At 35.5% G+C, this 25,818-nt stretch overlaps 1 protein-coding gene across 6 annotated transcripts in view; it reads right to left on the bottom strand.

Annotated features, from left to right (window-relative positions):
- Window positions 1-25,818, bottom strand: part of CPED1 (cadherin like and PC-esterase domain containing 1) — a 295,057-nt gene that overhangs the window by 151,505 nt on the left and 117,734 nt on the right. For all 6 annotated transcript variants that reach the window (XR_013158483.1, XM_077117962.1, XM_077118342.1 and 3 more), the window contains 5 exons: window positions 5,956-6,098; window positions 5,274-5,346; window positions 3,470-3,637; window positions 2,292-2,396; window positions 423-592 (listed from right to left, as the gene is read on the bottom strand). Coding sequence is in view for 5 of the 6 variants with exons in the window: in XM_077117962.1 (XP_076974077.1) it covers window positions 423-592; window positions 2,292-2,396; window positions 3,470-3,637; window positions 5,274-5,346; window positions 5,956-6,098 (659 nt within the window). In the remaining variant the exon portion in view is untranslated. The remainder of the gene's footprint in view (window positions 1-422; window positions 593-2,291; window positions 2,397-3,469; window positions 3,638-5,273; window positions 5,347-5,955; window positions 6,099-25,818) is intronic.

Raw genomic sequence — 25,818 nt, 5'->3', positions numbered from 1 at the left:
GGATAGGCTTTGCCCAGAACAAAGTCTCGCCTTACAAACCCTCTAAATACTTTACCCTCTCAGGCTCCACACTGACTGATGGTTCATAAAACAAATCTCACCTAATTCTGTCTCTCTGATGCTCCAGGCAATTCAAGGATATATATTATAGAAGGCAACTCTATAAAAATTTTTAATTTTAAGTATTACTTAATGGTGAAGTCAGGTCCTATTGGTTTAAACAACTGTTGGATATATTCTTGTTAGTGTTTGAAGACCACTAGAATCATTATGGTTTCAATGCTTTAAAGGAGTTTATTTTCCAAAGCAGGAATTTTTGGATACACTTCTTTTTGTTGCTTTCTTTAATGTAGCCTTTTGAAATCAATCTTTAGACTAGAGACTTTCTTGGATTGTGTACCCCAAATTTGTGGCTATCTTACCATTCCAGTGGATATAGCTGTGCTTTTTTATTCATGAGCTGAAATTGTTCAAATACATATAAAAGAGACCAGTACTGAGTCAGGATTGAGCCAGATTTTCCCATAGGATTTGCCATATCGTAAAATTCTTCCATCAAAGATTGAATCCCAGGAGTAGCTGATGGAAAGAGCTGTGAAAGAATATTCAAAGACAGAATATCAGAATAAGCTACAGAAAATGAATTAAAATGTAGCATTACTAGGAAAAATTTTCAACCTAATCAGATATGTAAAAAAATCAGATATTTATCTTAAAATAACCATTGGTCTATATCACAATTTAGTTTTCTGTGCAATTGTCAAAGTAAATGCTACTTTGTATAAGGAACTAATTTTGTAGGTGATCATATTTCCAAAAGGGGTGTTTTCCTTTTCTTGCTGTTTTGTAGGAATGGATTTTTCCTTCCTGCTATAAATACCTGGCAACAGCTAAGTATTTATACTAAGCTAAGTATTTAACTGTGAGTCAGGCGGCAGGTAAAAGGAAGAAAAATACTCTTGGGTTAGAAGTGACTTATGTTAGCGTGAAAACAATTAATCAGAAAATTCTCCCTCCTTAAAAATCAGTGGTTATCCTTTTTCTACTCTGAGAGTCAGGAAATTGAGGTTTGGCCTTTCCCTCATAAAATAATTCTTCTACTCTTCCATTCTTTCTGACAGTACGCTGAGAGATGTTCTCTACATTTACAGTGTCTTAAATTATGAATTCCTTAAGGGTGGGGCCAAGTCTCTTTGATTATCTTTGCAAATTATTGAGCCAAACTGTCATGAATGTAATACCTAATATATTTGAATGAACTACAATGATCACATGTGAATTAAAAGATCTTTGGGGCAATTATCTTTGGACCCTCCAAAGTATGTGACTAAATTATAAAACAGGTGTCAATCAATCATTAATTAACTTAGTAAGTCAGTTATAACATATGTAAGTAGTACACAAATGCACAGATTTTTTTTTTTTAAGTAAAAAATTAATGTTCGGGCGGTGCACCGGTGGCTCAGTGGCAGAGTTCTCCCCTGCTGTGCTGGAGAGCCAGGTTGAATTCCGGGAGCCTGCCCATGCAAAAAAAAAAAAAAATTAACGTTTGAGTCAAAAAGTTTGATAATGAATTATGGATAGACTTTTAAAAATGCTACTTAAAAATGTTTTTAATGAACAAAGCATTGGTGGAAAAAATACATATCCACTGTAGTTCATCTGCATAAGCGTCAGAACAGGAAACAAAGCAAGTACTGAGTATGCATATTCATATGTAATGAATTGTCCTTTGATATTGATCAATAAATTAACAAAACCCAAGAAAATGCATAGAAGATAAAATAAGTGCCATTCATTTTTGTAGGATGAAACAAAGTGGTTAAAATTTATTATAATTATTTATATTTCTTTCTTCGACATTTGCTATAGAGTTAGACTAATTGACTTTTAAATAGCTTGCTTATATATGTTGCTGTATTTGATCTTACATAAGTGAGAAGATTATAATAAGCAGAAATAAAATTCGGTTACATGGCAATTGTCCCAAAGATAAAAGGAAAACTTTTGAAAAATGTTGACATTTTCCACTTGAGAACTGTCAAACCCTGGCAGCTATACTAATTCCATGCTTTTCTATTTTTATAAGCCAGGTATTATTTGCAAACAGTTGAAGAAAAACATATTGATCCTCCTCATCTTAATATTCCAATCTCTGAAAAGAGGAAAGCAGTTCACAAAGATTTCTATGAAGAAAATCTCCATGTAGCTTGAAGTTCAAAACAAGTAGAGCTTATGACTGATGTATAACCTCAGGCATCATGAGGAATCAAATATCACTTTTGTTTTACCAGTTGGAATTGTCCCAGATGTCCAAGTTCCTTTATGAAAGTCATAATTGAGTTAATCTCCTCTAAAGACAGACATTGATTTGATTCCTTTTTATAGTTTTCATCCTATATAAGGGGGAAAAAAACTTTTGAGCAGTTGGTACCAAGTCAAATCATGTTTAGCCCAATTGCCTCCCACTTCATAGAACATCAAATTTTAGACTCTACAAATACAGTAGAGGTAATCAATGCTAAACAATACATGGTAACTTAATCTTAGCACAGCATGAATCCCAATATAAAAAAACGTCATATTCCTTGAGGACCCGAATGAAACAGCTCAATGGTGCTTTGGTAATGAGGCTGAGAGATGAGCTCGGGCAGGCACAGGTGTTTAGCAATCAGTTTGGGAATGCTGGAGGAATCTCCTTTGGTCTCCAGGACACTAGAGATGGGAGCAGCAAATGCACATTTACATGTGAACCTCATACATGGGATATTGCCATTTTGGAGTTTCGTGGATTTTATATATGTATCTTTCCATATTTTCCTCACATCCATTTTTTTAAAATCTACCCAGTCTATAAGGTCTCATTATATCTTTCAACAACATCTCCATTGAGCATCAAGTTTTGTTTGAGACACTCTTCATATTCTACTTTTTCCAGATTCTCCAAATAAAACAGAAAAATATATAGGGAACACTACTACACTTGGTATACTTGGTAACTTGTCTTTTTTTTTTTTTATGTATTCAGAAAGCTTATGCTAATACATTAAAAAAAATAAAAATAAAAAACAGCCAATGGTACTCTAAATACTACATACTAGTAGACTACATCTGACCAAACATGTTCACCAGATGTGATGCCAATTTAGAGCACTCACTACTACTCTAGGCTGCTTCCATCAAGTTCTAGCATTCCTTTTAAAACATTCTGTAATATATATGTAACTTATAATATCTACTGCTTTACCCCATTTTCAATCCATAACTTCATCATAATTAATCATTCACGTAGTTAGTTGACATACAAATAATATTGGATCTTAGGCTAGAAAAATATTAAGAGATATAATATAATGAAAGCCAATTAATTTCAAATAATCACCAAGTTGCTTAATTGTGTAATAAAGAGAAAATGGTCTCTTCTAAAGAATGGTGTGAAACGAGAAATAGTTCGCAAATATTTACTTACCTTAAATATACCTGATTTATATAATCTCTGAAATATTTCAGAAAATACGGACAGTGAAGATTCATTAGAGAAGAGGAAATTGAACGTATCTTTTAAAAGGAATTCTTCTGTATTTTGGTCCTCAAAATCCATATTATCATCATCTTGAACATTTAAATACTCATGCACCTTTGTAAAAGTAAAAGCACAACAAATACTCTTCATGGAATTACTTTTAATACAGTGGAATTACTTCCAAGACGTAATTTATTTTCTGCTCAATTGTAGATCAGAACTGACATCTAGTGGTCTTTTTGGAGGTCAGCAATTTTATAAACGTAAGTAATGTAGTTCTTTTGAAGATATAATTCTCTAATATATAAGCACATTGATGCAACATAAAGTCACATTAGTTTATTTTAAAACCCTTTCTCTATTACTGAAGAATCTGGAGTCATGGAAGGTGATTTTTCTGAGCAATAAATTTTAAAAAGCATAATAGTATGTGTGTGTAAAATAATGAATCAACAAACATTAAAAGATGAAGATTCATGAAGTTTCAAAACTTTATGGATAAATCCTTGAGCTATTCATCCAAATACCTGGGGTGTATATAATTTAATCAACAAATCTCTCAATATAATAGTTTGAGAGCAGGTCAATGAAATATGAAGTTGAATTCTGGCTACAACATAATTTTACTTTGTTCATCTTCCCTCTTCCTAATCCATAACCCAAGATAAAGCTTTTTATGGGCTAATTCAATCTATTTTCATCTTCTTACCACTAAAGGCTATTTTATATGGCAAATATATTGGAGGAGGTGTTCTGAATGATCTAATTTGATTCAAGTGGAAAAAACCCTTAATTAAATGTCAAATAAAAGCAACTTCCTTCAACTTGTGTATAATTACACTAGAAAAAATATTTTAAAAATTCCTTTGACTTTTTAATTAAAATACAGACCAACTGGGCGGGCCGCGGTGGCTCAGCGGGCAAAGTGCTTGCCTGCTATGCCGGAGGACCTCGGTTCGATTCCCGGCCCCAGCCCATGTAACAAAAACGGAGAAACAGAATACAATAAAACAAGAAAATGTTTAAAGATGTTTCCCTTTCTTCCTTCCTTCCTTCCTTCTATCCTTCCTTCCTTCTCTCTGTCTTTCAAAAAAAAAAAAAAAAAAAAAAAGTAAAAAAAAAAAAATACAGACCAACTGAAAACTAGATATTTATGTGTAAAAAATAAATGAATTCTCTCTTTTATAAAACTAGGTGAAAAAGCTAGATAATTTGCTATTTTCTACATATCTCTTTTACTTCATTAACACATAGTGTGTATTACACCACACTTATTTCACAAACAGTGGTTAAATCACAGAAAATTTATTTTTTATTCACCAGGGACAAATATGGGGACTGAGATGCAAATCTTAGATCCTCCACCTACTAGCTAATTTCGTAAATAACAGTAAATACAGACCACTGATAATTTTCCTGGAAGTTGCTATTTATCGATCAGTTGCTATAAGAGAAAACACCACACACACGCACATGCACACACACGCACATGCACGCACACGCACACGCACGCACATGCACACGCACGCACATGCACGCACGCACACGCACGCACACGCACACGCACGCACATGCACACGCACGCACATGCACACACACGCACATGCACACACACGCACATGCACGCACACGCACATGCACGCACACGCACACGCACGCACATGCACACACACGCACATGCACACACACGCACAGATCTTTTGAGCAAAATACTGAAGTTCACACCACAGGTGGCCTTTGATATACTCACCTGTAGAACTTTGGGGTACCTGAAACTGCCGTAACCAATATCAAAAGTTAAAAGTTGAAAACATAGTCTGCATCTGAAGCAAAAACACAAGGTAACATAGTATATTTTATGTGCTACATTTACTCTATTATTTGGTGTGATGTTATTAAACATTATTACAGGGAGTTTTCAATATCTGCACTAATTAAAAAGAGCAATGACTTGGATTGGATACTCTAAAGTTGGACATAATTTTGGATTTAGACTCTGTTTTGTTCCTTACAGAAAACATAAATATATTAAAATACTCGTAATATTAAAATAAACAGTGAAGTTTCTCCTTGAAAACCTGCAAAAGGAGAAGAAAACGCCCCTCTGATACGTGCTAGGTATTATTCACATACGAAGTATGATAAAACTTAAATTGAGGCACCCTCTTTTTCATACTAGATTTAACATTTCCCTAGAACAAAGACTATGACAAATTATATTCAAGAAAACTGAGGTCCTGAATTTTGTTAATACAAGTCATTACATTCTCTACATTATTAAATCAGTGGACATTTGAGAGCAAAATTTATCACATATAAATAAAATTATTCCTAAATAGCCAATGCAACGATTTTGTTACTGATAAAATTTTGGAATGTAAGATTTTTTGTGTGTGTTTTGTTTCGTTTTAAATATTTGTATTTGTTTTTACCTATCGGAAGTCTTTGGTCCCAGAGCTGATGTTTCAGCTGATACTTCAGCTGCAAGCAGGAGTTTGCTTATGGCTTCCTTCATAGTATCAAAAGCCTGAAGAGGTGAACCGGCTCTTAGGAATGTCTCAAAAAATGTTTGCAGCTGTGAAAAAAAGTAAAGGAGTCATATGTTGAAATGACAATTTGTCTAACATTTCAAAGGTGATCAACTTGAAGGGCTTCTTTAGTTTCTCTCTCCTTGTACACTCAAAAAAATTAAATTAAGCAACAAAGTTTGATAATCTGATATGGACATACATACACATTGAAAGAAAAAGTTTTAAATACTCATAATTTAAATTCCTCTACAGGTGTTCACTCCATTTTTTTTCTCATTTCATCTAATCATGGAAAGTACAGTGGAAATATAATAGGACTTGTTATTAGAGTTCCCAAGTTTAGGTTGTAACTCTAGTAAATAGGTGAACTCGAGCTTGCCACTTCTCTGAATTTTGTTTCCTTCTCTGTAAACCAGCAATAACAGATACCAACAAGAGAAATTTAAAACCAAATTAGAAGAGAATGTATATGGAGCCCCTGAAAAGTATGATGTTCATATCTTGTTATTTTTTTTTTTTACTATTATTGATTTTCTGTAGATATCATAACAAAAATAACTATATCAAAGTTGCTTCATTATACCATAGTACTTGGAACCTTGCATAGGGCATGAGATTTTCTAGGTTTGCCCAGAGTGATTTGAACAGTGAATAGGGAGGTATTTGCAGAGTCCCATAGGGGGAATGGTGAGAAAGGGGAAAATTCAACTTGCCCAAGTGGAGAATTCTTGATATTCTCACAGGGAGTGGGGACAGTCAAAGCAATAGGCCGAGCCTTTAATCTTGGTTTGTTCATATGTAACTTAATCCCACAAAGGATTGGCTAAGCCTACTTAAAATTAGGCCTAAGAGTCACCCCCAAAAGAACCTCTTCTGTTGCTCAGATGTGGCCTCTCTCTCTCTCTCTCTCTCTCTCTCTCTCTCTCTCTCTCTTTCTCTCTCTCTCGGCTGACACAGCAAGCAAACTCACTGCCCTCCCCCTGTCTACGTGGGACATGACTCCCAGGGGTGTGGACCTTCCTGGCAATGTGGGGCAGAAATCCTAGAATGAGCTGAGACTCAGCATCAAGGGATTGAGATAATCTTCTCGACCCAAAGGGGGAAGAGTGAAATGAGACAAAATAAAGTGTCAGTGGGGGCTGAGAGATTCCAGACAGAGTGGAGAGTTTATCCTGGAGTTATTCTTATGCACTAAATAGATAGCTCCTTGTTAGTAAAGATGTAACAGAGAGACTAGAGGGAACTGCCTGAAAATGTGGAGCTGTGCTCTGGTGGCCATGTTTCTTAAAGATAATATATGATGATATGGCTGTCACAGTGTGACTTTGTGGTTATGAGAGCCTTGTGTCTGATGCTCCTTTTGTCTACCTTATCGACGGACAAGTAAAACATATGGATAAAAATAAATAAATAATGGGGGGAACAAAGGTTAAAATAAATTTAGTAGATTGAAATGCTGGTGCTTGGTGAAGGAGAGGGGTAAGGGGTATAGTATGTATGAATTTTTTTCTGTCTTCATTTTATTGCTCTTTCTGAATTGATGCATGTGTTCTAAGAAATGATCATGAAGATGAATATACAACTATGTGATGATAGTGTGATTATATAACAAGAATGGAATGATCATACGATAAGAATGTGTTTGTATGTGGTTATGTATCATAAATAAAAAATAAATAATTTTTTTTTAAAGTTGCTTCATTACTTCTTTTGCCATGGGAGATCTAGGCAATGAGAGAAAAATCTAAGAGAATTTCAGTGTCCCCCTAAAATTTTAGTTAAGGCTTTATGTGGCTAGATAGGGTAAAGCACAATTACAAAAGGGGGGATGAAGCTCAGGTTTATGTCTTCTTTGAAATGCTATAACTGGCATCACAAACTATTCTCCATTGCTTGAATATTAAACAACACCACAATAAAATAACCTCTTGAGGGTACTTAGCATCAAAGTTCAAGTTAAAATTTTTATAAAGTATAAAACAAACCTCATCTTGATACATAGACTTTCTCTGGGTAAACATACTCTTTAAAAGACAAAGAACAAAAAATATTTTTTTAAGAAACAGGCAGCAGGAATTCTACAAATGTTTTTGGAAGAACAAACTAAATCTATCTGAACTGTATAACACTGCAAAGTGAAAAACTATTTTTATAGCTAAGATAATGAAAAATAGAGATTGGCACAGTTGCCCGAGGGATATGGTAAATGTATCTTTAAAATACACAAGCAGAATTCCCTGAAGAGAAACAAATACTGACTTCACAAACACTCAGCTGAAAAACAGAAATCTAATGAGTTGTATGTGTTAAGACCTTAAAAACACATCATTAGCATTTGGGATGTTTTCACATTTCACAAAAGAAAATAAATGTAATAATGTGCGATCAAAAGAAAACAAATTAATGCTAACCCTAAAAATGTTAACACTCTGGAGTCAAGATAGAGTAATATTATCTTTTCTCCACATAAAAGTAACTCATCATATTTCACTCAGTTCACCGTATTATGCGGAAAGGGTTATTAATGATATTATTACAGTTTCCCATTTTAATGTTTCCTGAGTGTCACAGAGGTTAAGGTTAATAATATAAGATGGAAATGAATCTTTGTGTGCAATAAAAGATATATAAAATCCATTAACAGACTTTGTCCTCAAAGGGGAAGAATAATCAGCAAATTAATGTCTTAAGGTTGCATTTATTCTCCTACCATGGAAATAGTTATTTTATTTTCTGAATGTAACTCTGAGCATTAAATATAGGATACCAATACATCAGTTCAGTTGCATTTGATTCAACTTTTAGTGAGAATTCTAACTTGTGGAAGCACTATGCTTTAGGGGGAAAGGTGCATAGCACAACGAAAACACCATAGATTTTAGGGGCAAAAAATCCTTGGTCCAACTCTGGATCTGTGCCTATACTATCAGTTGTGAGGCCTTTCGGGATTAATAGAATGCCTACTTCATAGTGGTATTGCTAGGATTAAGCAAGAAAAAGTACACAAGGCACAGGTAAGGCAGAGAAGGTACTACCTGGCACATGTTACCATTCCATACATGTTAGCTTTTCTGATTTTACTAAATAAACAGGTCCACAGCCATTAAAAAGATTGCAAGTAAAGTGGTTGTTTTACCTAGAGTCTCCTAACACAGTGAATGCTGGGAAAATTAAAACTACCTCTGGGAATTCAAACATAACTTGCACAACTGTGGCAGAATATTTAAGAAATACATCATAAGCCTTTGAATAGGAATGTTTGGTAAAGAGAGAATATCAAAGTATGATCATTGAATGGCCCTTTCCAGCACTGTGCTTTCCAAAAGAAGTGGCTAAGTATTATCGAAGGACCCAAGTAACTGACTCTCCTCCCATTTCCCTTAGAACTCAGCCTGCTGAGAGAAGAACTAACATCAACAATCATGAAGGCAGGGAATGAGAATATCACTGCATTTATAAAGAGACACGTGAAGGGAGGAGAGAGAAATGACACTCAAAAAGTCCGACTCAGAAAGGAGCTACTTGTCTTATTTTTGTATGAGTTCTGCCCCGATTTTGTCTCTGAAAGTGTTTGCATCAACCTCATTTTACGTATTTCAATTTATTTAAGACCTCCAACTAAAATAAAATTCTTGGAGAGAATGGTCTCTTCTATATAGCTTATTTAGTATGATGACAAGCAAACTCTGTATGCCGGAAATGGAAGTAGAGTCATGCATGTGCTTAGTATGTATTTTTTTTTTCAAATCACCAACTTTCATTAGCCAGAAGTCATTGATGCTAATACCTAGAGGGGGCAAAATACTTCTATCTTGCAATTAAATTCACAGACTACATGGAAGACTTTTATGAGTGTCTGAATATATTGCAATTTATTACACTAATTGTATTTCCTTGGTCAAATTACTTAAGTTCTGTGTATCTCAGTGTCCTCAGATACAGGGTGAAAGAGCTGTGCTTAGTGATCTCGCCAACAGTGCCAAATCTGAAATTATTTTATATCAATCCCATTAAAAAGTCACCAAAACCTGAAAATGTGTTTCAGGAGCTGCTTCACGCAAGGACAAATACCTAAAGGTGAACCTTTCCTGTTACTTTAAAACAATTAAGCCACAAACTCAGATCAAGGGGAATTTTCCCTCTCCATATCATCCAAGCAATGTTTTTTAAGTTGCATAAACATGAGAACATATGTTCCCAAGTGTGGTAGTTTGGAACTGTATGCATTCCAGAAAACCATGTTCTTAAAGCAAATCCATTTCTGTGGGTACAAATCTATTATTGTAAGTAGGATCTACTGATGAGGTTACTTCAGTTAAGGAATGGCCCAGGGTGACTCTTAAACTACTTACTGGAATTCTTTATAAAAGGAATGGAGGGAGGGAGAGGGAGAGGGAGATGGAGAGAGAGAGAGAGGAGGAAGAGAGGGAAAAAGAAAGTGCATGACATGGAAGCCAGAAGCTGAAAGTAAAGAAACTCAAAAGAGAAGGGAGAGGCCAGCAGATGCCTCCCAATGTCTTGCAATTCTGCAGAGGAATCAAGGATTGACAGCAGCCAATCTTCTGGAAAAAAACATTGCCTTGATGATGCCTTCATTTGGACATTTTTCTTCGCCTCAAAACTGTAAGCTAATAAATTCCCATTGTTAAGGCAATCCATTTCATGGTATTTGCTTTCAGCAGCCTAGGAATCTAAAACACCAAGGAAATCAGGGCTTTGGCAGAGAGGTAAAAATGAAAAAACAGTATCTTAAGATTTTTATCATGATATAAGGCTTCTTTATGAACTAAAAATTTTCTCCTTAAGTGTAAAAATAAAATACAAATTCACTACAAAATAAATATAACGTTTTTGCATTTGTGTAAAATTCAAGCAATAGCCCAGAAAAATATTTACAGTTTTACATCTATCATTTAAGCAACTTATTATAATATACACAGATGGCACAAAATTAAGTAAATAGTTAAAAATAGAAAGACAAGGGGAACTGAAGAGGAACTTGAAACTATTTGTGGGAAAACTTCAATTATGTCTTTAATATTTTGAAATATTTCTGAAGTGCCCTGAATTCATCTAGTTCTCCCATCCCACTGTCTTACTCCTTTTTTCCCTCTATCCTTCCACAAATCCCTCCTCCATCCTTCCATAAGTCCCTGGGCAAATCCTCTCAGTGGGAAGGAGTATGTTATTCAGTGTTCAATAAACTGGCTCCCTCTTGTTGGCTCTCACCACTAGACTGCGAGATCCTATAGGGCAGTAACTGTGCCTAAGGCAGAGTATTTAGTAAAGACTGTGAATAAATAATCCTAAATATAACATTACAGACACCACAGAGTAATAATCCTTGATAAGAGAATTAGTTTACTGTAACTTCTGAATAATAGAATTTTCCTCTTTAGGACAGCATGCTTATCTCTTACTTTCCCCTCAGGAGAGAAGGAGGATATGTCTTTATCTGGTATCTTATAATAAAACCTCTAAAAACTAGAAACTTGCAGCTGTTCAGGAGGATTTTCGAGATAAGAAAATCTAATCTAACAAACAATTAGATCAATTGATGAAAGATTAACCTATAGTAGTGCTTCTTTAAAGAAAAGTTCTTGATTAAGTGGGAAACTGTAGCAGATTTTGCTGATATTTCAATATTTTAAGCTTTGTGTAGTGTTTAATAGCTACAATTAAGTAATTTGTCTTGATGTTACTCTATGAGAGAGCAATTTTTATCTTTTTGGTACATAAAATCATTTTACAATTTTCATACCCATACTCCCTTAAAAGTCATATTTAACTGCTTGCTAATTCTGTATCAACAAAATCCAAATGGGCACTTCTTTAATGATTAGCAATTTTGCATAAAACAGAATGAAACAAAACCCTCCCTTAGTCCATTTTTCAGCTTCTGCTAAGAGTTGAAATATTCTCTATCTCTACTTTCTCTCCTCTTAATTTCTCTTTTATCCCTAAATAGTCTTTTATCCTTGAACTTTTTGCTCATTTGTTTAGGTTGGGAATTAGCACATAATATGCTAGAATTCTGATATGAATGACCCAGAAGACAGGGCAAACTAATGATAGAACAAAGTCTAGGGACTGATAGTTTCAAATTATAGTCAATACTTAAAATGAAATACCAAAGAAGAGCTTAGATTCAATTTTATCCATGGGTAGAGTTAAAGGCACTCGATTAAATATATGAAATCCAAGGCTTTATGTCTTTTTTTTTTTTTTTTAACATGGGCAGGCACATGGGAATTGAACCTGGGTCCTCTGGCATGGCAGGCGAGCATTCTTGCCTGCTGAGCCACCGTGGCCTGCCAGATATTATGTCTTTTTGTACAAACTAAAGGGAAAACAAGGATGTATTCAAACCTACCTATATTAAATGCAGATGGAATTTAGGTCTGTTGTCCCTAATCGATATTATTATTCTGTCTTGGTGAAGCATGACAGGACTCTCTCTGACTCAACCTTAGCAGTTGGAGAATTTAACCAGTCTCTCTCCTGGCTTCTTGAAATACTCTTTAAAATGTGTCCAATAGAATCTCAAGACCACAGAATTTAATTCCAATGTAATATATTTTATGTATGAAGTTCTTTTTGATTAGCCTTCAATTCTCAAAGAATGTATGGTTATAGCTTCCAATTTTTTAAATTTCAGGAACCATAGGCTTTAAGTGTTAAAAAATGTTCTCCCAGAAACAGTAACCACTTCAGTTACTGGCAGCACATGATTGGACAGAACAGCACAAATATCTTTGCTAATGCTGCCAGAATGCAATATTCCAGAAATGGATTGGCTTTTACAAAGAGGATTTATTATGGTATAAGTTTAGAGTTCGAGGGCCTTAAAAATGTCCAAACTAAGGCATCCAGATAAAGATACCTTGACTCCGAAGAAAGGTTGATGTCTGTCACATGGGAAGGCACATGGCTGGCATCTGCTGGTCCTTGGTCCTTGCTTCCATTGTTTCAGCTTCTGATTCTAATGGCTTCTCTAAGCATCTGTGGGTCCTCACTTAGCTACTCCAGGACAAAACTCTGGGCTTCATCTCTTAGTTTAGCATCTCTCAGGGCCGGAGAATTCTTCTCTCTCATCTTCTGGGTTCAAATGGCTCTCTCACCAACTTTTGCCACTCCAGACATCTGATCTCTCTGCTCTCTATGTCAGCTCTTTTAAGGATTCCAGTAAATGAATTAAAAGTCACCTTGAGTGGGTGGGGTCACATCTCCATCTAATCAAAAGGTCACACCCATAATTGGGTGGGCCATATCTCCATGGAAAAAATCTAATCAAAATATCCTACCCCACAACAATTCTGTCCCACAAGATTGGATTAGAGTGAAAAGAACTTGGTTTTTCTGTGGTACATAAACAGTTTCCCACCAGCACACTTGCAAAATTATTTCTAAAATAAAAACGTAAAAAAGTGTATTAGAAATCATCTCTGAGATAGTTATGGTTTCTTTTTTTTTCAGTTAGTTCATATAGTCATCAACAGAATACTATTCCTATAATGAGGAAAGTTCAGCATCAGTCAATGCTATTTTTAAGGCAAGCACTGAGAAAATTTGTTCACATAAATACACAGATATGGATGGAAGAGTTTTGTTATAGGGACAGGACTCAATTCTTTGATTTCTTTCCAAGGCATTTGAAAAAAATCAGTAATAATTTATCATGAAATACTGAGTTTTGTTAAAATCAACCATTCTGAGTTGTGAAGGATTTGTTACCGAATGTTTGGCATCCTTCACTTCCTCAAGCTAACAATATGTCTCTAAAGAGACATATTTAAATTTGTCTCTCACTTTCTTTTTTTACATTGGAGTAATTATCACAATAATAACAATGATAGGTGAGAGATAGGCCTTTCTTTTGAAAAGCAGAAGGATGTCAGTGAGAAGGATGGGGAAAAGACAATCTGATTCAGAGGTGCCTTCTCAAGGAGATGCATTGCAGGAGGGGGTGTATATAAATGGAGCATTCTGGGCATTGGTTTTCTTGAAATTATCCATGTGCCCATGAACCCCTTGGAGAGTCTTCATGAATCCTCAAGGGCACAGGACACCCAGCTTGAGGGTCACAGCTTTAGACAGAGGCAGGCATCTGCCACATGTCAGAAGGTGAGGCAGGAGATGAATTGCTATTGGGCATTCTGGACTCTATAAATAAATCTCCTGTATGTTTTAATGGAATATAATTTAGAATAAAAATCAATCAGAAATTTTAAAATAGAAGGAAAAAGCCCAACAATAAATGAAGCCTAAGTACACATTAAAAACCTAAGTACTGATAAATTTTTCCATTTAATGCACATATGGCATGTGAATATAATTCCAAGTCATATGTGTAGCTATCACTAACTTCACAAAGCTAACATTATGTGCCATTCTATATGCATCTCTTTGTTCACACTTATGAGGCCGGACGACTCCAGGAGTTCTTGGAGAAATCAAGATCTCAATCAAGAGCTGGTGCTGTGAGGGTTGTTGACTCAGTTTCAGGAAAGAACTCAAGGACTAGTTAGTGTGTCCAGTCAAGTAGGCTAATGAGCTTGATACTGGAGAGCCTCAGGCATTTTTGGCTGGATGCCAGAAAGCCTCAGGAATTCTCGGAGAAGTCAAGTTCCTGACCAGGAGCTGGTGCCATGAAAGCTCTTGACTCAGCTGTGGGAAAGAACTCAAGGACTAGTGAGTGTGCACAGCCAAAGAATCCAAGAGTTAGTCAGTGTGTACAGCCCCAAATTTTAATGTGTGTCAAAACTACATGCTCGAAGGGAGTGAGTACAGGAAGAAAGGCCTTCTGAGGTTTGGATTCTTGAATTATGAGGATTTGGAGTGGCCTTTCCCCGTCGGGCTAATAAGGAATTGATTAGCTGCATCTTTCATTGGTTCTTTTTGGGTGCCAAACTAAGTGAGGAGCTTTGTTATAGGTCTTAGGGCCACTTCCCCTTCCTCCTTCCCTATCTAACCTTCCTCATTATATAATGCTATGAGGTTGGTACTCATTATCCCCATTTTATAAGTGAAGAAACTGAGGCCTTAAGAGACAGCACCTTGCCTAGGGTTTCATAGCCAGGAGGTAGTCAACATGGGGTTGAAGCTAGTATGTTTGGCTGCAAAGCCCCAACGTTACTTCTGCCATTGCTTCCTTGTACTAGATTTAGGAATGTGAATGGTTCTTGAAATGCAGAGGAATAAATCATCTAGGTTTCTGCTTTCATGAAAAATGTATTTGACACTGTCATAATTCTCAGATACATGCCCTTACACTCACACATCCAAAATATCAATCCAACAACTTGAACATTTATGTGGTGTAATTACCTTTTAGAAAAACTAAGAATATTTCTTTGTAACTTAAGTCAAATTGCCTGAATCAAGAACAAATTTTGTATTATAGTCAGATAATTTAAGAATATAAATATTCTCATCATTCATTCTAGCTTATTGAAGATTGGCTCGCTTTAGGAAAAAACATGGAAAAACTGAATAATTGGCTGAACCTAAATTGGGATACTTTTTACTCATTCCCTGGAATTAGATAAAAACCTTTACTTATTTAAATAAGTTTCATGCTTCTGGTGATATGAATCACTTTATTCATTTGTACTTCTTAAAAAATTCAAGCTCTGAAAAAGAAATTCAAGCTCTAAAGTATATATTAAACTTGGAAATCCAGAATGCAGACTCTTGTGATTTAATCAGTTTCATAGTTGAAAAATGTAAAATTCCTGCACATGTATGAGAGAATTGATCAGAAGCAGGGTGCAGAGATACAAAAGGCTGTGAATAGCATAAAATCTAATTATTTGCTTTGAATGGTAGAACCTGATTGCATTATATTCAACTTTCTCCCCGAACTGGCAGGTTATCTTTATTGTCCCTTTTGGAATTTCTTAGTGGGATATAAATGAGCAGAGAGATTTAGCAGTAAAGAGCAAAAGCTAAAGTTGTAAAGATTTTATCATCAGTTCCACATGTATATGCCAACTCGTTTTCTTTATAGGAATGCCATTGTTCAAGCGGGTCACAACTATTTCCATTAAAGTTAAAACACAGACCTTCTCTAAGCCTCCAAGAAAATAAGGTTTGACAGCTCATTTGGAAGACTTTCCATCCTTTGTTAATTGCCATAAGTAGAAAAATGACATCAAAATCTGGTACTATGTCAACAGGTAATATTTATAATGGGCAATACACAGCTTTTGCAAATAGGGATGCATTGGGGGAAAGATACCTATCTCATATATCCATAAATACTCTCAAAGGAGTAAGAAAGTAAAAGGGGAAAATATTTTCAATTTATTTTCCTGGTATTTTATATAGGGCATCTATTTTCGGCCTTATTATGTCTTATGGTCAATCACACAAATAAGAAATGCATTCATTATAAAAATAATGGTTTCTGGTTGAGCAATAAAGAATATGACAGAGCAATTTGTCCTAACTTATGAGTGAATGAAATGTTAAATTCTGATGAATCTATGGATTTATTACAACCTGCTGCTATTTTCTTATCTCTGCTCATATCACTTATCTTATACCTCTCTATCAGTATTCAACAAAAACTATTCTTTGCACAGCATATTTTAAGTGAGCCTTTAATTAGTATGCATAATTTTAAAGTTCATAACTTAATATTCCAGTCGAAAATAATTCTACCCTGGATTAATGTCTTCTCATTGTAGTCCTAACTACTCACCTCCCTGCTCCCAACACCATTCTCTACCACTGCTGCCAGAGCTGTCTTTATGAAGCACAGTTCAATCATGTCATTCCCTGCTCAGAAAGAATAGCACTACCCTATATTTCCAGAAGAAGGCAGTATGATCAACAGCAGAAGTCTTTTTATACTTCGTGTTACACACTGTTATTTTCATATGGGAACAAAAAAAGTGATACATGCAATTCTTAAACATTTTATTTTTATTTTAAAAATACAAATGCATATTTTCTAATTTTATCATGTATGCCAAAGTCCTTTTATTTGCATGTCAGTGAACTGATAGGAATTGCAGGACATCTAACTTACATAAACCCCTCCTATAATGTATCTGTTATGATTGCAATTAGAGCAAGAAGTTAAGATGCATAAAGAAATTTGAAGGCAGACTCCTTCTAGGTTTTATAGTTTTCTCCAAAACTTTTAAAGCTGCTATTCTCTCATTTAATCCACTTGCAATGTTTTAAAGCAACTTTCCTCATTATTCTTCCATAAATATTTGGCTTTTATAGAAGCAAATCTAACTTTTTCTTGCATTTATAGTTCATCAGTGCCTGACTGGATAAGCATACAATCCAACTGGTGGGAGACACAAAATTGAGCATAGCATGCTTGCCTCAGCATGCTTTATGGAGAGAATGTAGGGCATCGCTTAACACTCCAAGAGTTAAGTGATAGTTAAGAGAGAGTCTATTCACTAGAGGTCTGAGTCAGTTACTCAGTTACTAATCATAACTGACATTCATTATCTCTGTCATCTCTGCCAAATCAGAAGTCGTCACTTCCTCATCCATAAGGTAAGTATAAACATTTCACCTTATCTCAAAAGCATCAAATAAGATAATGTATGAGGATACATTTGCAAGTACAAAATGACAGTGGTGTCATTTTACATTTTATATTGCATGAAAATTGAGGTCTTCCAGTATCTGATGTAACATATCTTTTTAGATTTCACCAACACCATAATTTCTTCTTTCTTTCTTGCTCCGCCCCACCTCAGGCATCCTAGGCTTCTCCCCATTCCCACTTACATATATATTCTAGCCAAATCAGACAGTTCTCACTTCTTAGAATGCGATCTGTCTGTTTGCACCTGAGTGTTTCAGGATGCCTTTCCAAAGCAAATGCCTTTTGCATGCAACCTCCCACGCCTGCATTTAAAGAAACCCTGCTCATTCATCAAACCTCAGCTACAATACCACCTACTCTGTGAAGTTCACCTCATTTTCCCCCCGTGCTCAATAATTCTCTCTTACTCTGACTATCTTGGCATATCTGAGCTATTTATCACTCTTCTCTGAATTAGCGTTATTTATAAGCATGTCTTTCTTCCCTACTGGGCTGTTCCTTGAAGACAAGAACAAATATTTATCTTTGAATACCTACTCACCCCGCTCAGCACGCATTAGGTATCTTTTAAACAGTTTCGTATTATAAATGAGTTGAATTAACTATGAATGATTACTGAAATATTCAACATTGCTTTCCTATTGAGTTGTTTTAGCTTTATGATAAGATGCAAAAGTCTTATGCATACAAGAAGAAACAGTTGAAACACAGATTTCCTATCAATTTATTACAGGAAGATTATATCGTTTCCACATCTTATATGATGAAGTTAATATATGATGAAGATAATATAACCATTAGAATGTTCTTCTCATCTAGAAGCCTCCAGACCAGAAACCCTTTCCCTCCTGCTCTTGTTGTCTCTTTTGCCCTAATTTAAATACTTCTCTGTTCTCACTATATTTTCCTCCTGTCAAAACCCTAATGATAAACTACCCTACTGTGAAAATCTTTCTTGTCATTAGTGTGGTGGTTAGCAAAAAATGTCCACAAATTCTTCCCATCATTGTATGTACACCTTTTTGCAGTGTAACTTTAAAGGTCCCCTCAAGCAGAGGTTTGCTATTTGTTCCCTGAATTTCAACTTAAAGTCGAAATTCAGTCGAAATCACTACGTTTGGGGGTGGTCTTTTATACAGCAAAAAGGCAACTGACTAAATTTCTTTTGTTTGCTTAAATTCTGTCTTCTTTTCTTCTCATTTTGAAGTGGAGCTTGTATGTCTTTCTCTCAGAAAGTCAAGATTTTGGCGAATGTGATATCAAGCAAAAGCTTGAAACAACTGGGCTGTTGGAGCTTGTTTTCTTGCTAATCTTGGGAAGTCTAACAGTACTATCAGGTGGAGAACAGGCTAAACTGCTGTATGACGAGACACGTGACCCCTTTATCCCCTTGGCCCTAGATGACACTCAGCCAACAGCCAGGCTTGTGAGTGAGGCCAGGCTAGATCATCCAGCCTCAGCTAAGCTACCCGCTGCCTGCTGAGAGCAGCAGAGCCAGCCCAGCCAACACGGAGAATCACGAGAAATAAAAAATTGGGAGGTTCAAAAATCACTACATTTGGGGGTGGTCTTTTATACAGCAAAAAGGCAACTGACTAAATTTCTTTTGTTTGCTTAAATTCTGTCTTCTTTTCTTCTCATTTTGAAGTGGAGCTTGTATGTCTCTCTCTCAGAAACCTCCCGTAATAATAGAGAAAATGATCCAAGAATCCCATTCTAATTTCAGTGCTCAGAATGCAAAATTGAATGCCTTCAGGTTCTGGTTTGGTTTCTCTATTTCAAACCCTTCCAACTTCACTCTGGCTCCCAGCCCAGACAGGTTGCAAATTGAATGCTGTTTAAGGTGAGCAGATTCCTGAGCATCCTCTTCCCATCTTCTTATCCAAATGCATTATACTTATCTACCTTATTATTCTCCCAAAGATCTGATCTATAGTTTGAGTCACCCTCTATTTAAAAATAACCACTGACTCCATGGTGGCTGAGAAATGGGCACATCTGTCTGGGCTGTTTTAAAGTAATGGGTTCCTGGACATGTGGAAACTGCCTTGTCACACTGGGATGGGTGAGCAACTACAGTTATTTTCTCGTTTGTAAGTGATAGGATTCTTCCCCTAGATATAGCAGTAAAATGGGGAGGAATTGGGAGGAAAGTAGGCAAGGAGAGAGTGACTTGGAGGAGAAATACTAAATTACAAGGCAAGAAATTTTCTGCATAGGATCCTCAGTCAAGGCATAGCACAAAGTAAGCTTACTAACCAGGCAAATGGGTGGGAACCATATGAATGGGTGTGCTCCTATAAGATCAGGAAACTGTTTCCCTCTCTTCTTCCTCATTTTACATTTATCTTTTCCACTTTCTCTTTTAATTTGTTCCCCCATCTGCTCTCACTAAATGACACCATCATTCACCATTCAAGCAAAGGCTGAAGAGTTATTCTTAAGCGCTCTCTGCTTATTCTTTCCCTTATGCAATCCATCACCAATTCTTGCTTCTACCATCATTTATATTTACTTCTTACCTTCTTTAGGCCATTTCATCACCCAGGTCCATTCTATCATCTCCCTCATTTGGACATCTGCACACCTGAATGACCTTATAATTTGTTTCTCTGCCTCCACTCATAAACCTTTTTGATCCATTATCCACACAGCAGCAGAGTGAACTTAAAAGGGTAAACAGATTATGACATTCCCCTGCTTACTAGTTTTCAGTGGCTTTCTTTCCTTTGACCATAGAATAAAAATCCAGATTTCTTACCTTGCCTCTAAGGCCTACATGATCTGGCTCTTGCATTTCCCTCCAATCTCCTTTCTACTACTACTACTATCCCTTTGTTCAAAATGATACACTTCCAGTGTCTGTTGTGTTCTGTGAATATGAGAAGGCTCTGCTATTCAAGGCATTGGAATTGTCCTTCTGGGGGGAATGTTTCATGGCCAGTTCTTCAAAGGCAGCCTTATACTCATTCAAGGGTTATAGCTCAAATGTCACCTCCTCAGGGAGAGCTTTCTACCTCTTGGAAAGCAAGCAGTTCAGTTACTCTATACCCTGTTCATTTCATTCTTAGCTATATTAAAAACCTTTATCTTTTTTGTTTATATATATATAGTTACAGTTATAATTTATTTGCATTTTGACAATGATCCCATACTAGAATAAGCTCCATGAAAGTAGTTGCCTTCTCTGTCCTGTGTTATGACAATATCAGTGGAGCCTAACACAAATCTAATATATGGGAGGTACCCAGTAAATATTTGCAGAGAGATATAAAGAACTTATTTAAGCAACAGGAAAATCATTCCTATTGTACACATATAGAAACTAGTTTAGGGAGCTAAAAACTTTGCCGAAGGTCACATGGTACAAGAAATTTCCTCTTGCAGTCATCTCCCGGTCTCTAGGGGCCACGACTTTGAAATTCTTATTTTTTTTCCTGTCAATCCAGAACTACAGATCCAGCACTTGTCATTATTTTCCTCTCCTTCAGAGTAAAGATGCAATCAGACATTTGCTTATTGCTCAGCTTGAAAGGATGTCATCACTGACCTATTCATATTTTTATATCACATTTCTTTTCACTTTAACTGTAGCTCTTTGAAAGCATGAAAATGCAATATATTTCCTTAGCATGATGTTTTTCTTCAGTGCTTTCTGAGTTTAAAGAGATGATTTCATTTTCTGTGATGTGAATACATATCTTATAGATTATCTAGGTAACTGAGCACAAAGAAAATATTCTCACATCTTTCAAATGTATGTGGAAAAAAAATTATAGCAGTAACCAAAGCTTTAGTTTGGAGCAGTACTTTTTTAATAAGTGGAGGAGGTTGAGGTACCTGGAACCACTGAATTCTGTAAGACTAGACACCAGACAAGGGAAGAGGGGAGGAAAAACTGCATATGGATATAAATACAGGGATTCCAAGAGTTTCCTCTCCATTTGAATTCATTTCTCCTGGGTTTAAAGACCTACTTCATGGAGTTTCTAACAACAGGTTTCAGAGGAGTGAGGATGGGAATGGGAGACGCTCCTAGGAGACAAAGAAGAGTGATTTATATATGGGGATGTTCAGAATCAGTAAACGAGGAAGTCAGAGGATGACTGCCTTATAGGCAGGTGCTTGATAGAGATGTAACTATCAAAAGCAATGAAATACATGTTTATATTGCAGTAGGCACAGAATACAGTAGTATACACGTGTGAAGAATCCTAAGAAAGAATTAATCTTCCCTGCCTTGGTAGCACTCAGAGGACCGAAAGACAAGTTTTCAGTTCCATATCACAATATTAGATCATTTATGTAATTCAAAGGAATTAACAGTAGATTTAGGTTCAAATAAAAATCAAATACAGAGAAGTACACACAAAGATATGTGGATAAAAGTAAAAATGCATTCTTAATTGCTGAGCCTAAAATACCAATGCTAACTGTACATAATTTAAAAAAACAACAACAATGTACCACAAAGGCACATTTCCTCTTAAAGGAAAAACAATGCCCAATGAATGACAAACGCGGAAATCTATCCAAATAAATGTATGGCTTAGGCATTTTAATTGTACTGAAGAATTGTCGTTATTCAGAATCTCTTTTTAGCAATATAATCACTCAACCACAAACACTGATTACCAAATTATATTTAAAAAAATAAATATGTATTAGCCAATGAAAGAGAAAGTCAAAGCTTTGTTGGTCAAGAATTTTTGTCTTCCTTTTTCCTTTCACCATTGTATGGCTCCAGCTATATGTGCAATGGCTAAAAAGGACCACTTGAGGGCAATATAGTAATTTTTTTGTTTGTTTCACTGAATACTCATATAGATTTCCTTGGTGACGAAAGAGTGTTTGTTCCAAATTTGAAACCGCATTTTAATATATGGGGGTATAGATTGTATTTCAATGCATAAATCATATAAGACAATGCAAGTCAGGTTTTTTCTTAAAGGGAGCAAAAGTCTATCTTTTCATAGTTGACAAATAGTTTTGCCTAGTTGACATATTTGGAAATATTTTATGTTTAGAATTTGTCACAACCCTTACAATAGATCTCAAATAATAAAGGAAATTGTTACTAGACATGAAAAACATGTTATAAGCTTCAAAATGTACCAGTGGGGAGTTATTTTGCTTCTGTTACGAAAGTAAAAATGTAAATATCATCTGTCTTCCCAACTGGATACATATTTTGTAATCAACTCAAGCTTTAAAGTAATTAATTTTTGTAGAAATTTACCATCATCACTTTCATTGTTATTACTTTGTATTCATATACCACTTTGTAAAGGGGCTGTTTTTTTGAATGTCTATTCCAAGCTATTTCTCTTCCCCTCTGTCTGCTGAGTAGTAGATATTTTGCCAGACATTGAAGGTTTGTTCATTCGTTGCTGTGTTTTAAATCAAGAATAAACATAATCTCTTCTATCAAGGATCTCATACAGATTTTAGCCAAGTGGACTATTCTTGGTTTTTGTTCTCTTGATTCATATTGTTCCCAATATGTTTACCTGTCCTCAGAAAATATTTTACATTACCACAAGAAAGCGACCATGATGGAAAGCTCAGGTGAGCCTTGTTGTCAAAGTCCAGGGATCAAAGATTTATAAAAGAACTCTCTAAGTGCCTTAACAGAAATGAAAAAAATACAGGCAGATAGCCAACAGTTTTGCCTTAATTAGTGAGGTCCATTAACCAAAAATTCATCTTAGCAATTCTTTACTGTGTGGAAGGTAGATAAAGACAGGATTACAGCTTCTTTGTCTTGCTGACTAATCTATAAAAGAATTTATAAGAAACTCCAAAATTAAGATGGTGATGTTCTCTATGGATGCTTGAAGAGCTTTGAAACATTGTTTACACTAGTCCTTTTTCTCATGCTCCTCTCTCTCAGACGTGTTTATTTTTATAAATCTATGATCACTGGGGTGTAACAGAAATCAGAGTTGCAGTCATCTACCAGGCAAAGTCAGAAAGAGTAAGAAAGTGCATAGATTAATTTCTAAGAGTTTTTATGAAGTTCACAGGGCATAGACTGCTGGGCTCCAGTTTGAGGAAATTGCTTGCTCTTTCCACATCCTTCCTACACACTTGCTAGATGGCTTCAGAGAGAAGCAGGCTTTCAACAGGACAGGTAAAGGGAGGGAGCAAAGGAGTAGGGAAATATATGTCCTGACATCCAAAATACCACAGAGGAATTACCTTTTCTAGTTTTAAGCATCCTGAAGGAATTCACATACCTCACCAGATTTCACTCTGATATTTTTGAATAGTAGCTAACCTCCATTTTTATTACATATATAATTAATACTTGCTCACTGGTTGTTTTCTAGTATCAAAGGAAATAATAATTAGCAAATATATTAATTATGGCTTAGCTTTACCTTTAGAATGTCACTATAATATGTTTATGCATACAACCTATATGAAGCATACATATCAGTTACTTTATTTGCATTATTTATCAAATCATTAAATTCATTCAGAAGAAATAGGTATATGAATTAATGAAGAGTGCATATGTAGATTGATCATACGAATCTCTTCTTGCAGAAACTGCTCTCAAATCAAATTTTGCAAAATGATCAATTTTCAGTAAGTTATGAATAATAAAGGACATTTAATAAAAATGATGATGATAGACCATCATTCATAAATATTTTTTGAGTGTCTGCCATGCACCAGGCACTCAGAGCCTCTGCAGATAAGACACATTGCCTATCTATCTGAAGCTTTATGGTCATGTGTTTAAATGATCCTATTCAAGCAAATAAATGTGTCCATGGTTAATGAGTAATTTGCATCTGATTTTGGTTAATAACTCCAGTTTGGTCTTAAGCATTGTTGAACATACAGAATTACCTAGCAAACAAATTTAGGAATGAGTGAATAAATGAGCAAAATTTAAAGGCAAGACCAAATTTCCATCAACAGCATCAATTCAAAATAATAACATTCTTTTACATTGATGCAATTTAAAACCATGTCCAGTTGCAAAATAATCATTCCGTTTTAGAGCAAATGTATTTTTGAAATAGTATTTAACACCAAAGTGGAATGATAACTGCTGGTTTGTAATTAATATTTAAATTTTTATTGTAAATCAACTTCAGTCATATGTTTGCTTAATTATCTGTCAGTTATCTATAATTTCCATATATAAAAATCATACTTTAAAATGAACACTCTGATACAATTTTAACATTTAATCTAAGCAAGAGTAAGTTAAGTAATACATCAACTCTTTTTACAAATTCTCAGGAGCAGAGTTTTATTCACATTCTTTCTACAGTTGACATAAATCTCCCAAGCCTACCGAAGGGCCAGATGCTCAGTGACAGAGTCTTACAAGGTCTGTTTCACAGCTTGCAGTTTTAGACGTCAAAGAAGATTGGGAGAGGAACACTTACTAAGTTTGAATAACCACACTACAACTTTATCCCGCCTTCCAAAGACATTACTCATTTTTGCCCTGGGAAGGTATGAGCTATCTCACCTGACATCAAAGGCAGTGCATAAATACTGACGACAAAATGAGGCTAACTGCATTCCCACAACTGTGTGATGTTTCCAAACTGAATAACAGATATATGCCTTCCTTAAAAAGGTACTTGTAAATCACACCACCTTCTTTCCCTCTGTTCTACTCTCATCTCTGTGCACATTTGCTGGTTGTATCCATGTGAGAGGAAATGGCAGGCACAGGAGATGGAACAGAAGAGCAGTGCAGCAGTAGGGGAAAGTTGGGGATTTAGAATCAGAGGAGCTTGATTTAACATGGATTTCTATTGGAGATGAGTCTCACTAAATGACTTTTGATTCAATTAAATCCAAGAGGCATTATTGAGAACTGATCATATGCAAAGCTAATGTAACTGGAGATTATTGAATATCAAAAAACAGAACATCTTCGAATATGGGATGGCGGATCAAACAATAAATTCGTTTAGATTTTGTCTCAGCTGGACAAAATGAGTCTTTTGACAGGCCATCCTTCCAGAAGACAAATATCTCCAGCAATACATGTTCATCCTACAAGTCAGCTAAGCTCATAGGTATAAAGAATCTCCAGACATCATAAGAGAGATACAGATATGAGAGTTCCCTCTCTATTGAAAAGTTCTTGTTTCAGGGTTTACAATGAATAAAAACATAACTTGAGACTTTGAGACTTTTTATTCTAAGAA

The sequence above is a fragment of the Tamandua tetradactyla genome, chromosome 1, assembly GCF_023851605.1.
Source record: "Tamandua tetradactyla isolate mTamTet1 chromosome 1, mTamTet1.pri, whole genome shotgun sequence".
In the NCBI taxonomy this organism is placed as follows: domain Eukaryota; kingdom Metazoa; phylum Chordata; class Mammalia; order Pilosa; family Myrmecophagidae; genus Tamandua; species Tamandua tetradactyla.
This window is presented reverse-complemented; position numbering and strand designations above follow the sequence as displayed.